The 13,949-nt window shown below is 55.7% G+C and overlaps 2 protein-coding genes across 5 annotated transcripts in view; one reads left to right on the top strand and one right to left on the bottom strand.

Annotated features, from left to right (window-relative positions):
- Positions 1–5,260: 5,260 nt before the first annotated feature.
- On the top strand, positions 5,261–6,721 carry LOC121348287 (splicing factor YJU2-like). The gene has a single exon (XM_041427631.1). It carries the CDS (start codon positions 5,472–5,474, stop codon positions 6,429–6,431), a length of 960 nt encoding a protein of 319 aa, XP_041283565.1. The 5' UTR covers positions 5,261–5,471; the 3' UTR covers positions 6,432–6,721.
- A 4,697-nt stretch (positions 6,722–11,418) lies between these two features.
- RAB11FIP5 (RAB11 family interacting protein 5) overlaps positions 11,419–13,949 on the bottom strand; it is a 35,345-nt gene continuing 32,814 nt past the window's right edge. For 2 of the 4 annotated variants that reach the window (XM_041427621.1, XM_041427619.1), the window contains 2 exons: positions 13,635–13,818; positions 11,419–12,801 (listed from right to left, as the gene is read on the bottom strand). In XM_041427621.1, coding sequence (XP_041283555.1) covers positions 12,592–12,801; positions 13,635–13,818 — 394 coding nt within the window. In that variant the 3' untranslated portion in view covers positions 11,419–12,591. Of the gene's footprint in view, positions 12,805–13,634; positions 13,819–13,949 lie in introns of all 4 variants that reach the window. The other 2 variants (XM_041427620.1, XM_041427618.1) reach the window with 1 other exon arrangement.

The raw sequence follows: 13,949 nt of genomic DNA on the forward strand, positions 1-13,949 counted from the left end.
TCCTCCTCCTCCTCCTCCTCCTCCTCCTCCTGCTCCTGCTCCTCCTGCAGCAGATAAACAGAAATGTCACTCAGTGTCCAGGCGCCGTCAGCACAGACGCTGTTGTCAATGAATCAGAAGTGTCTAGGAACAGCTTGAACAACTTTTATTTTTTTTTTAAAGTGCTTAAAACGTAAATAACAAGCTCTTTATAAACATTAGTTGCAACTCTTAAAACATGAGACACACAGAACCCACTTCCTGCGGACGTGGAGAACAGGGAAACCAACAACTCCGAACCCCAACGCTTCTCCCACCTGGGGATGCTTTTCCAGGGTTTTAACCCCAAACTGAGGTTCCCTCCCAGACAAGGCTGAGTCCACGTCACACTGCAGAATCCACATCCCTCGGGGTCCTTCCAGCTTGAGGATAAACCTTGGTGGCTCTCCTGGCCAGGAGGACCAGGCAAGGGGAGAAGAAATTGCCCAAAGCTGTTGAGAAGCAAAAGCGCAGCCGTGGGCTGGCGGCAGAGGCAGAGCACAGCACCCTGCTGCGGCCTCGGGATGGAAAAACAAACCCCAGGAGAAAGGCAAAAGCACGGGGCTGGGTGTAAAACAGAACAGGGAGAAGCTGCTGCTGGCCCAGAAAACCCCAGGGGAGTGCCGGGCTCAGCAGAGAGGGACAGAGCTCAGGGACACGGAGCAGGAACGCTGCTCCCGCCCCTGGGACCCCAAATAAATCACTGAATAGGAGATTCAGTCACTGAACACAGAGATAAATCCCAGATGGGCAATTTGAGAACATTTCCCCAGTTCTCTCCCTCTCTGCGGAAGCATTTAGGTCCCCACACCCATTCCCTCGGGAAGGGGAGGTTTAACACCAACACCACAGACCCCAGTGCTGCCGTGCTGCTCCCCTGCACAGAACAAAATCCCTGTGCTGAGTGGGGAACCCCAAATCTTCAGCCCAGCGGGGTGGGGAGACAGAGAACAGAGACAGGAGCACCTGTAAGACACCTTTCCAAACACAGGGAGGGACCTGCTGGACACGGGGACACACACGGAGCATCCATCGCTGCTCCAGCCAGAACCAGGGAGCCCGGCACAGCCTGCCCTGGGGCTGGGAGGGGTGGGGGTGAGGGGGCAGGAACTGCTGGGAAGGCTGGGGATGGAAGGAGCAGGAACTGCTGGGAAGGCTGGAGAGGAGGAAACACCCATTGCTGGAAGGACAGGAGGTGAGGGAACAGAACAGGTACTGCTGGAGAGGCAGGAAGTGTGGAAGCACCCATTGCTGGAAAGGCTGGAGGTGAGGGAACAAGAATTTCTGGAAAGGCAGGAGATGGGGGAACACGTGTTCTTGGAAAGGCTGGGGATGGAAGGAGCAGAACTGGTGGAAAGGGTGGGGATGGAAGGGGCAGGAACTGCTGGAAAGGCTGGGGATGGAAGGCGCAGGAACTGCTGGAAAGGCTGGGGATGGAAGGCGCAGGAACTGCTGGAAAGGCTGGGGATGGAAGGCGCAGGAACTGCTGGAAAGGCTGGGGATGGAAGGCGCAGGAACTGCTGGAAAGGCTGGGGATGGAAGGCGCAGGAACTGCTGGAAAGGCTGGGGATGGAAGGCGCAGGAACTGCTGGAAAGGCTGGGGATGGAAGGCGCAGGAACTGCTGGAAAGGCTGGGGATGGAAGGCGCAGGAACTGCTGGAAAGGCTGGGGATGGAAGGCGCAGGAACTGCTGGAAAGGCTGGGGATGGAAGGCGCAGGAACTGCTGGAAAGGCTGGGGATGGAAGGCGCAGGAACTGCTGGAAAGGCTGGGGATGGAAGGCGCAGGAACTGCTGGAAAGGCTGGGGATGGAAGGAGCAGGTATTGCTGGAAATGGGAGATACAGGAGCACCCATTGCTGGAAAGGCTGGAGGTGAGGGAACAGGAATTTCTGGAAAGGCAGGAGATGGGGGAACACGTGTTCTTGGAAAGGCTGGGGATGGAAGGAGCAGGTATTGCTGGAAATGGGAGATACAGGAGCACCCATTGCTGGAAAGGCTGGAGGTGAGGGAACAGAACAGATATTGCTGGAAAGGCAGGAAGTGTGGAAGCACCCATTGCTGGAAAGGCAGGAGAGGAGGGAACAGGAATTGCTGGAAAGGCAGGAGGTGGAGGATATTGCTTGGAAATGGGAGCTATGGAAGCACCCATTGCTGGAAAGGCTGGAGATGAGGGAACAGGTATTGCTGGAAACAGGAGATGAGGGAACAGAACAAAAATTGCTGCAAAGGCTGGAGGTGAGAGAACAGAACAGGTATTGCTGGAAAGGCAGGAAACGTGGAAGCACCCATTGCTGGAAAGGCAGGAGAGGAGGGAATGGGAATTGCTGGGAACAGGAGATGAGGGAATAGAATAGATATTGCTGGGAACAGAACAGGTATTGCTGAGAAAAGAACAGGTATTGCTGGGAACAGGACAGGTATTGCTGGGAACAGGACAGGTATTTCTAGGAACAGAACAGGTATTTCTAGGAACAGGACAGGTATTTCTAGGAACAGAACAGGTATTTCTAGGAACAGAACAGGTATTTCTAGGAACAGGACAGGTATTGCTGCAAACAGATGTGGAAGCACCTATAGCTGGCAGGGCTGCACACCTGGTACAGCCTGCTGAGCTCTGAGAGTAACTTTTGATATTCAAGTGCAAAACGTTCAGGCTTTTGGAGCAAAGCAAGGCAGAGCTGACTAAGGCAGAGGGGGCTGAGGGAGGCGGTGAGACACGACGGGAGAGGAGGGAGAGGGGGGAGGGAGGGGCCGTGGCATCCATGTAAACATTGGCACTTGTGTGGGGAGCAGCAGCAGCCGTCCCTGCAGGGGCACGGGGCCAAGAGCAGGATTTGTGAGCGTGGGAGCCAGAGGTGGGAGATGCTGGCTCTGCACCTCCCCGTTAATGCCCACCTGAGGAGTTCTCTCCCTTGGCCCAGCACTCATTCCTGTGCCCTGCTGCATGCCCAGTGCCCACAGCTCCTCCCTGGCTGCTGCAGCTCACGGGGACACGGCTGGGCACCCAGAGAGGGGCTGGGCTGCCAGGCCATGGATCTGACCCTGCAGGCACCCAGAGAGGGGCTGGGCTGCCAGGCCATGGATCTGACCCTGCACACACCCAGAGAGGGGCTGGGCTGCCAGGCCGTGGATGTGACCCTGCAGGCACCCAGAGAGGGGCTGGGCTGCCAGGCCATGGATCTGACCCTGCACAGACCCAGAGAGGGGCTGGGCTGCCAGGCCATGGGATGTGACCCTGCAGGCACCCAGAGAGGGGCTGGGCTGCCAGGCCATGGATCTGACCCTGCACACACCCAGAGAGGGGCTGGGCTGCCAGGCCATGGGATCTGACCCTGCACACACCCAGAGAGGGGCTGGGCTGCCAGGCCATGGATCTGACCCTGCACAGACCCAGAGAGGGGCTGGGCTGCCCGGCCATGGATCTGACCCTGCACACACCCAGAGAGGGGCTGGGCTGCCAGGCCGTGGATGTGACCCTGCAGGCACCCAGAGAGGGGCTGGGCTGCCAGGCCATGGATCTGACCCTGCACACACCCAGAGAGGGGCTGGGCTGCCAGGCCATGGGATCTGACCCTGCACACACCCAGAGAGGGGCTGGGCTGCCAGGCCATGGGATGTGACCCTGCAGGCACAGAGGGTCCTGGCACTTTCTGGAACAGGAGTAACACCTTCCCTTGGACACCCATCCCACCGCAGACACACGGAGGGAGGAGGAGCAGAAACAGGAGGAGCAGCTGGAGCAGTGCACAGCTCAGGTATTTCCCACGAGGGGAGAGGCAGGACAGAGTGGGAGGATCATGGCTGCTGTTCTCCCAGGGAACACATCCTCCTCCTCCTCCTGCTGCTCGTGCCGTGCTCCAAGGCTTGGACAAACCAGAGCTCCGTTTCTCCTGACCCAACTCTGTCTGTGTCCAGCTGTATTTTATCTCGGGGTGCTCAGCCTGCCCTTCCCTGCTGTGCAGAACTCCTGGAGGAGCCAGGGCACCTGCGCAGCTGGTGGGGAGGCTCTGCTGCCCGTGGGTGACAATTAACTCCCTTTTCTTGGGTGACAAGGAAGCAGAGGAGGAACCTGCCCCAGGCAGGTGGTGTGGGACTGAGGACTGGGCTGCAGAGCCTTTCTGGGGCAGGAATCTGCTGCTGGCCTGTGGCAAAAGGCACCATTCTTCCAAGTCGTGGTCTGCACTGAAGCAAGTAAAGAGAAGAGCAGGGAGGTTTTAAAAGAACACAGTGAATTTGGGAGGTAGAGAAGAAGGAGAAGATGCCTTTCATGTTGAAATCCCACCCCAACTGCCCCTCTGCCTGCACGGGCACCTTCTCCAGCCAAAATCCTGGCAGGATGAGGGAGGGAGCATCCTTCCTGTCCCCTTCCACAGCAGCTCCAGTTCAGCCAGATCAATCAGGTGTGCAATCCTTTAAAACCTCCAGGCTTCACCCTGGAAAGATCTACCACAGAGTTTTCCCCACCGAGGCTGAAAAGAAGACTTCCCCATGGAGCCTCACAGCACTGATCCTCGCAGCCTGCCTTCCCCGTATGTCCCAAATTCCAGGGTTCCTCCTTTCCCTGTTTCCCCACAGGTTGTGCCATCCCTGGTGCCTGCCCCTCCTTCCCTGCAGGGCAGTGCCCTCTGCCCTGCCCTTTGTGCCACCAGGATGATGCAGAGCACATGGTCTCGTCTTTTGTCCCCGAATTCCCTTCAGCCTGCTGGAATAAACCTGGCTGGAATTTATCATAAAAAGGCCCTTCTTGCCTCTCTTGGATGAGCTAGCCCTGGTGAGTGTGGTGTGTGGACTCGACTGCTTTGCCTGAATTCCTGCCCAAGCAGGGCACTCCTTTTCCACAGGAGATGTGTCTTCGGTTTAGATTTACCTGGGGGTGTGTATTCTATTTGCCATCTCTTAGATGTGGGGCAGCTCTCTGCTGTTCATGGGGAAGTTTTCTTTATCTATTCCACAGCCAATCCTCCCTCTGGGAAAGATCTTCTGTCATTAATGGGCCATTAATTATTAATTATCTTCTGTCAATGGGCCATCGAGTCACACTGATAAAATTCCATCACCCCATTGGGAGATGCTCTGCCCAGGGGAGGAGCCAAGCATTCCTACCTGGATATAATCTGAGATCTAGAGCCCACAGCAGCATTTGCCCTCTGCATTCCCAGAGGAGCAGCTTTCTCCTGGCCTGCATTCCCAGAGGAAGAGCAGGCCCATCTCCAGCACCCCTGGAGCTTCAGAGGAAAACTCCAGCCTCGTGCAGGATCCCTGCTCCAGCAGAACCACCCCGTTTCCATTTTCCATTTCAGGGGAGGCTCCTGCCTTCCTCAGCAGCCGCCTGGCTTTCCAAACCAAGACAAGAGCCCTCTTGGGAATTAGGCAGCACTTCCAGCATCTAAACCCCCGCTGCACAAGGTGCCCAGCTGGGTGAGCGGCGCGGGGAGCGGGAGAAGCCGCAGCCATGGCGGAACGGAAAGTGCTGAACAAATATTACCCCCCGGACTTCGATCCCGCCAAGATCCCGAAGCTGAAGCTCCCGAAGGACCGGCAGTACGTGGTGAGGCTCATGGCCCCCTTCAACATGAGGTGCAAGAAGTGTGGGGAGTACATCTACAAGGGCAGGAAGTTCAACGCCCGCAAGGAGACGGTGCAGAACGAATCCTACCTGGGGCTGCCCATCTTCCGCTTCTACATCAAGTGCCCGCGCTGCCTGGCCGAGATCACCTTCAAGACAGACCCCAAGAACACGGACTACACCGCGGAGCACGGCGCCACCAGGAACTTCCAGGCACAGAAGCTCCTGGAGGAGGAGGAGAAGAGGATGCAGGAGGAGAGGGAAGAGGAGGAGCTCAACAATCCCATGAAGGTCCTGGAGAACCGAATCAAGGACTCCAAGCTGGAGATGGAGATCCTGGAGAACCTGGAGGAGCTGAAGGAGCTCAACCAGCGCCAGGCCAACGTGGATTTTGAGGCCATGCTGAAGCAGCACAAGGAGCTGGAGGAGGAGCAGAGGCGCAAGGAGCAGGAGGAGGACGAGCAGGAGGTGAAGGCCATGTTGCAGCAGGCCCAGGACCGCCGGCTGCTGGTGGATTCCGACTCTGACGAGGAACCGGCAAAGCGCCGTCCAAATCCCGCAGCCCAAAGAAAACCCGCGGCCGTCCTGCGGGAGGGCCCCCAGGGCAAGAGGCCGAGGACGGAGAGCTGGGAGCGCAGCGCGGGCAAGCTCAGCTCCAGGGCGCGGCTGGCAGGGCTGGTGGCCCGCAGGAAGCAGAAGCCACGTCCTGCCCTGGATAACGGGATGGAAACCCCAGGAACCACGGCCGCCACCGGCTCGCTTCCAGCCGCAGCAGCCGTGTCCTCGCTGGGTTTGCTGGGAGTCTACGAGGACAGCGAGGACAGCGAGGACAGCGCCAGCGGCTGAGCCAGCGGCTGAGCCAGCGCGGTGGGGACGACAGGGACAGAGCGGGAACTGGGCTGTCCCCGCTCCCTGCTGCTCCTGGAGCCCCACACGGAGCACATCCCACCTTTGCACAGACTGGGGGGCTCCTCCAGCCCCTCACGGCGGGGACAGGGCTGTCCTGCCACCGCCAGCCCCTCTAGATGTCCCCAGGAGCTTGGGGACAAACCCCTCCCTGCTGTTCTGTGCCTGCTGGGCTCCAGCAGCCACAACTCTAGAAGAAATGGGATCTGGCAGGGGAAAAAAAAACAACCAAAAAAAAAACCCCCACAAAAACAAAACAAAACAAAACAAAAAAAAAAAAACCCACAAAAAAAAAAAACAAAAAAAAAAAACAAAAAAAACCCAAAAAACCCCAAAAAAAAAAAAAAAACAAACAAAAAACACACAAAAAATTTTAAAAACCCACAAAAACCCAAACAAAAAAGTGGACTTGACTGCCTTGCCTGAATTCCTACCCAAGCAGCCTTTCCACAGGAGATGCTTCTTGGGAATCAGGCAGCAGCTTCCACCCTCTAAACCCCACACTGCTCCAAGCTGGTGCCCTGACCGTGGGGCTTCTCCTTAGCCCTTTGACAGCGTCTCCACTGGCCAGTCCTGGGTTTTAATTTGCAGCCAAGTGCTCCAGTTCCCCGAGGGAAAAAACCCCAATGTTCTGGGGAATTTCTGAGGGGCCAACTGACGACCCTCAAGACCTTGAGGGCTGGTTGACTCAGCCACACTCCTGCAAGATCTTTCTTTTGGGCTGTTTTGTCCCTCTTTTCCCACCACCTCAGAGCATCAAGGCACTGAGAAGCCCTCTGTGACACCAGCAGCTATGAGGAAGGGTGCTGACTCTCCCAGGCCTACCAATGTGGCCAGGCAGGGACACAGAGAATGCTGGTGAGTGCCCTTTCTGCTGAATCCAAGGAGGAGGTGATCTGCTGAACTCCAGCTGCTAAACCCGGACCTCCTGATGGACCAGGAGATGTTTTAATCACAGGAGACACCGTTAATGAGTTACAGGTGCTCCCAGAAGCCCAGACTGTGGGGCCAATGGATGAGGTCACTGTGACTGTAATAGGTACAGACCCACCCAGGCGCCTGACTAAGGGCACACCTGAACCCAAACTTTTCTTGTACCCACCTGGGCTGATGTTTTGCCAGAAAATCCTCTGTTTTTTTGGGCAGAGATGCTCTGCCAAAGCAGAGCTCTTATAGTGTGGCTTGTCTAACAAAGGTACCAAAGTTTCTCTTCCAGGTGTGGCTGACACCGGGTCAGATGTCACCACCATTGCTCACTCCAAGTGGGCACAGGGCTGGGAACTGGTGCCAGCCAGTGGAGGCATCTCTGGGACTGGAGCAGCTGCCACCTCTGTGTGGAGTAAAAGGTCAGTCCTTACTGAAGGTCCTGAGGGTCAAATTGCCACGGTGGGACCTTTAGTGGTAAAGGCACCTGTCATTGTGTGGGGCAGGGACAATGGGGAAGCAGACTAGAAATCCCTTCAGACTTCAGGGCAGAAGTCAAACCAAAGGTGCTGGAATCCCTAGTGCAGAAACAGCAATCTAAGGGCCACAGAGTACCATCCACTAGCCCTTGAACACCCCTGTCTTTGTCATTCATAAACCAGGCAAAGACAAGTGGAGGCTCCTGCAAGACCTCAGAAAGGTCAATGAGGTCACTGAAGACACGAGCTCTTTACAGCCTGGCCTGCCCTCACCTTCAATGCTCCTGAGACTGGAAATTGGCAGTCACTGATATTAAGGATTGTTTTTTTAATTTCCCACTCCATCCTAGAGATGCCCCAAGACTTGCATTTCCTGTGCCATCAATGAATAGACAAGCCCCTCTCAAAAGGTGTCAATGCAAGTTCTTTCTCAAGGGATGAAGACTCATGAGCCATTTGCCAGATGTTTGTTGCCCACAATTCTCTCGTCCATTGGGGAAAAGTTCCCAGATGCCGAAATTCTTCACTACATGGATGATATCCTTACATGCACTGAGACTGACTCTTCCTTGGAGGTGTTCTCAAACCAACTGTCCAAACCATTGAAGGAGCAGGATTGGAAACGGCTACAGAGAAGATTCAGCCCGTGGACCTACCTTGGACTCTGAATCAGAGAAAGGACCACGGTGCCCCAGCAGCTCACCATCCAGGACAACCCAGGGACCCTGAGGGGCCTTCATCAGCTGTGTGGGAGCATCAGCTGGGTTTGTCCACTGCTAGGGATCAGGACTGAGGACTTGTCACCCCTTTTCAACCTCCTGAGAGGCCCTGATGGCCTCGCCTCCCCAGGCACCATCACACTGGAGGCCCGTGCAGTGATCCAGAAGGTATCAGAGGCACTGTCCACGAGACAAGGCCACCGCTGCTCCTACCCTGCCTTTCCAGTTTGTCACCCTGGGGAGGTCACCCAAGTTCCATGGGCTCCTTTTCCAGCGGGATGCCACTCTGAGAGATCAGCTCCTCATCACAGAGTGGGTGTTTCCATCACACAAACCCAGTAAGACCATCACAGCACCTCAGGAGCTTATGGCCCAGCTTACCACAAAGGCCAGAGCTCCCCTCAGGACCCTAGCAGGGTGTGAATTCACAGCCATGTACCTTCCAGTGACATTAAACAGCCTAGAACCTTTGCTCCAAACCAAGGAGCACCTCCAGTTCACTCTGGACAGCTACCCAGGCCAAATCTCCATCCACCTACCAAAACATGAACTATTTAATGCTTGCTTTAATTTGGTCCCAAATTCATGAAAAAGTAGAGCTCCTCGAAAGGCACAGACTGTATTCACTGATGGTTCAGGGGGATCCCACAAGTCAGTTATGAGGTGGAAGAATCCTGACACTCAGGAGTGGGGGTCTGATGTTCAGATTGCTCGAGGATCCCCACAAATTGCAGAATTAGCAGCCGTTGTCAGAGCCTTTGAGAAATTCAAACAACCCTTAAATTTAGCTACTGATTCGGCCCATGTTGCTGGGATAGCTGAAAGAGCAGAACATTCCTTGTTGAAGGAAGTGCCAAATCCAGATTTATAAGGCTTGCTCTCAAAGTTAACAAACTTCCTCTCCCACCTCACATTATGCACCTGAGGTCACACCCTGACCTCCCAGGACCAGTCACTGAAGGCAACTGGAGGGCAGATATTTTAGCCATGGCAGTGCAGACCACCCTTCCAGACATTTGTAATCAGGCTAAATTGAGCCATCAGTTTTTTTTTACCAAAATGCATCAGCCCTTGTCTGGATGTTTAAAATCACAAGGGAACAAGCAAGAGCAACTGTGGGCCCTGCCCCAATTGCCAGGAGTTTGCTTTGGTCTCCATGAGGGCCGGGGTGAACCCCCAAGGCCTCAAAAGTTTACAATTGTGGCAAACAGATGTCACACATTATGCACCTTTGGGAAGACAAAAATACATTCATGTGTCCACAGATATGTTCTCTGGAGCAGTATTTGCATCAGCCCATGCAGGAGAAAAGACAAAAGCTGTCATCCAACATTTCCTCCTAGCGTTTTCCACCCTAGGCATTCTCCAAGCAGATAATGGTCCTGCTTACACCTCCAAAAGTTTCAATGATGCCAGATCAATGGGGGGTGAAACACACCACTGGCATTCCCCACTCACCAACAGGGCAATCTGCTGTAGAGAGGGCTCACTGTACACTCAAGAGAGTCCTTGATCAGCAGCACGGGGGAGTTGAAACACTACCGAATGTAGAAAGATCATGTAAGGCTCTTTATGTCATCAATTTTCTTAATAATTCATTAATGGAGCCAAATCCCCTCACTGTCAGGCACGTTTCCAACGTGCACAGAGCTCAGCTCACAGAGAAACCCCTGTGCTGATCAAAGACCCTGAATCCAAACAAATAATGGGCCATTTAAATTAATTACTTGGGGGAGAGACTATGCTTGCATATCTAGAGGATCTGGCCCAAGGTGGATTCCAGGCAGGAATGTCAAGCTGAACATCAAACTGCCACATGATGCAGCATCCAGAGCCACTCCTCCTGGACCTCAGAGACAGCAAAGAGACCAAGCTCAGGAGGAGAGAAGGAAAAAGACTGTAAACACAAAAATGACTCTGCACTGCTCCAGAAGATGACAAGACTCTCTGCTGAGTTTCATTCGCTCGCTGTTTTGCACTGCTACCCCTCTTTAGTTGGTTTTACTGTCATCCCCTCTTGTTTTCCCTCCCCTTTTCTACTCAGTAAAAATGGAGGGGAAAAGATGGGGAGCTATGAGGGGCTGTTAAAGTCATATAAATCTAAAAATCCATTTTTTCAAACTCCCAGATCAACTCACCCCCAAGCATCCTGCCACGTCTCTGGTGGCAGGGAATCCCCAACTGTTCCAGACAGGATTTTGGATGCTGCTCACCTTTCCATCAGCTGGTGCATGGATTGTCCCTCAGCCCAGCCAGAACATGTGGGTCACACTGGCCAAGACTTACAGCAGGAAAGTCTCTGCCTGTCCATGGGCAGCGTGGACAACCTGCTGTCAACGTGCCTGTAGGGATTCCTTAGCAGCAAATGAATTCCCATACACAGGTAAGAAACCCAATCCAGTAGACACTCGGGATGGGTGGACCAAGACCCTGCCTCGAGCACCAGAGGAACCCCAGGAATTACAGCTTTTGGGGTCCTCCAAAGCTCATTCCTGTGTCCAACTTCAATATCAACCTCCCAACCAACACCTGACCCACCTTGAACTTGTTAGGTCTACCCATAGGAAAGATATAACCCCATTTAACAAAAAATATACCCCTCCAAATTGGTGCAATTACACCAGTCCTACACTTTCTTCATCCTCACTCCATCCCAAAGTGCTGCCCAGGGAGTGCTTCTTATCTGTGGAGACTGAGTATGGGATCAAGGGGGTCCCTGTAGCCTTGGCCAGCTTACTACCCTCATCCCAAACACTCCTTTACTTCAAAATTGGAAACAAAAAGGGAAATTGGCACACCAGAAGAAACGATATACTGAATTTGATGAAAATTGCAACAGACAAGTTTACAATTGGAACAAAGAAAAGAGTTGTGGTCTCAAGCTGCTACATCTTTGGGAGGCCACTCAGGGGTCAGCAGTGGACAGAGCTGTCCCTGAGGCTGGGCACTGCCCTGGAGAGCTGGTCCCAGCGTGTGGATGCCATCAGGGGAGCAGGCTGGGCACTGCCCTGCCAGGATTTGGGAATTCTGGGCTGTGCCAGGAGGGTTTGGGGTGCCTGACCCCACAGGGGCCTGCAGAGGGGTCAGACCCCCCAGGCCTTGCTCTGGGGCATTTTCTGGCTGTGCTGGACAGATGAGGCACAGGCAGGGCGGTGCAGCTGTGAGCAGGCATTCCTTGGAATACTGAGTTGAAATTCAGTGTGGATTCTGCACTCCTCGGTCCCTCCAGGGCACAGCAGCCCCTGCTGGGTGGGGGTGTGCAGAGGAGCTCCTGCAGCACTCCTGGGACACCAGCCCACGTTCCCTTTGCCATATTCCCAGTCCAGGCAGTGTCACCCTGGCACTGGTGCTGTGACAGAGCCAGCGTGGCCCAGCCAGGCTCTGACACCAGCCCAGGCCTGGTGCTGTCCCTTTGTGGAGCATCTCCCACAAGCGTGGTGAGGGAGTGGCACAAACTGGAGTTGGCTCTTCACCCTTCACTGGGGGTAACTGGGGCAGGAGGGGAAGGGGCGTCCCACAGGCTCTGGTCAGGAACGTGCTGGGGGAGCCTCACTGGGTCTCAGTGTCCCCAGTGTCACCCAACAGCACCCAGCAGGCAGGGGACACCACCCTCAGGGGACAGAGGGAGAGGAGGAGTGTGTGCAGAGGAGCAGCAGCAGGATGAAGTCATGAGGAGATGGTTTCCAGCTCTCAGATGTCCAGGGGTCACTTAAAGCTCTGGCAGGAGGAGTGCCCGGGGGATGGCACTCGGTCACAGCGATGACTCTGCTCCTCCCCATAGGGTGCTGGCAGCCCACCACCCTACAGCTCCCTGGAGCCGAGCTGGGCTAAGCTTGGGCTGGCAAGGAGCAGGTAACCCTTCCTGCTGACTCTGGGAACAGAAGCCCCTGGAGGCCTCGGGTGAGAGGAGGGGGTGGGGGGCGTTGGCAGCGTGTTAGGGGGGCACAGCTCTGCTGGGTGCTGCTGCCCCGGGCAGGCTCACGGGGCCTGGCCCCCGCCCAGGGGGATCTGCAGCAGCGTGGGGGACTGCTCCATGATGCGCACCAGCAGCTGGTCAATGTAGTTCTCCAGCTCCTGGATGTGCTCCTCCTTCTTGCTCAGCTCGCCCTCCCTCTGCAGCAGCAGCTGGATCAGCTCGTCGTGGGTCAGGTGGTAATACTTGGCTGACTGGTCCAGCTGGGCAGGCTCCTGCTGGGAAGCAAGAGGGACATTCAGGGACTGCTCCTGGCAACGTTTGCAGGATGCAGCGACAGCCGGAGCACTCCTGCTCTCCATGTCTGTCTTTCCACACTGGAGAGGCAGGAGCAGCACAGGGGACCCACAGAGACCTCGTGTGCTCATAAAGCACCAGCTGAGCTCCCTGCAGCACCCGCAGGGCTTCTGAGACCCACAGGGTTGTGCTTGTCCTTCAATCAGGTGAACCCCAGCAGCGTTTTCCATGCGACACCGGGGAGGCAAACGGAATGGGAGCGGACAAAGGGATGGAGGGGTCAGCCTCAGAACACCCTCTGGTCCTCAGAGGTGTCACAGGTGCTTTGCTGGCCCCAGCACAGCAGTGTTTGGAGTATATCCAGTCAGCAAAGCTCCAGGAAGAACCTTCCCCCTGCCAGGATGAGGAACCCTTCAGGACATCAGTCAGGCAGCTACTACACCTTCCACCTTCCATACCTTGTGGAGACCAGGTTGGACACTGGGGCTTGGAGCACCCTGGGACAGTGGGAGGTGTCCCTGCCCATGGCAGGGGTGGCTCTGGATGGGATTTAAAGTCCCTTCCACCCCAACCCATTCCACATTTCTACAGGGATTCACTCACACACTGGACAACACCACCCCCAAGGCAAAGCAGGAGACAGGAGAACGACGGGGTGAGGAGGTGCAGAACCCATGGCAGAAGAGAGGCAGAGCAGCCCAAGGCCTGCACCCTCACCCACCCCACGGCAGGCCCTGCTCTGCCTCCCCCCAGGGCAGCTCCCTGCCCCTGCCAGCAGCACAGCTGCAGCAGGTGTGGCACAGCCTCCTACCTTTAACTTGGGCTCGGTTTTGTCCGGCTGGGAGGGGGCCAGGGGCTGCACGCTGCTCGTGGTCACTGTCTTCAGCCTCTCCAGGCCATTGCTCAGCGCCGAGCTCAGGCTGGCCCTGTGCTGCTGCTGCTTCCTCTCGCTGGAGCCCTCCTGCACAGCACTCAGGGGCTTCACGGGGTGGGGGCTGCGGGCAACAAGGGTGGCACAGTCAGCACCCCCCGTGCTCCCCCTCGCTGGCACCCCAGGAGGCTGAGGAGCAGCTGAACCCAGGTGTCTGTGCCTCCCACAGCTCTCGTGCTCCGAGGAGAGCCAGCA

The sequence above is a fragment of the Onychostruthus taczanowskii genome, unplaced genomic scaffold (assembly GCF_017590055.1).
Source record: "Onychostruthus taczanowskii isolate IOZ18803 unplaced genomic scaffold, ASM1759005v1 scaffold117, whole genome shotgun sequence".
NCBI lineage: Eukaryota > Metazoa > Chordata > Aves > Passeriformes > Passeridae > Onychostruthus > Onychostruthus taczanowskii.

Excerpts from the sequence above, each read along its gene's own strand:
- LOC121348287 (XM_041427631.1), top strand. The coding sequence starts at position 5,472 with ATGGCGGAACGGAAAGTGCTGAACAAATATTACCCCCCGGACTTCGAT.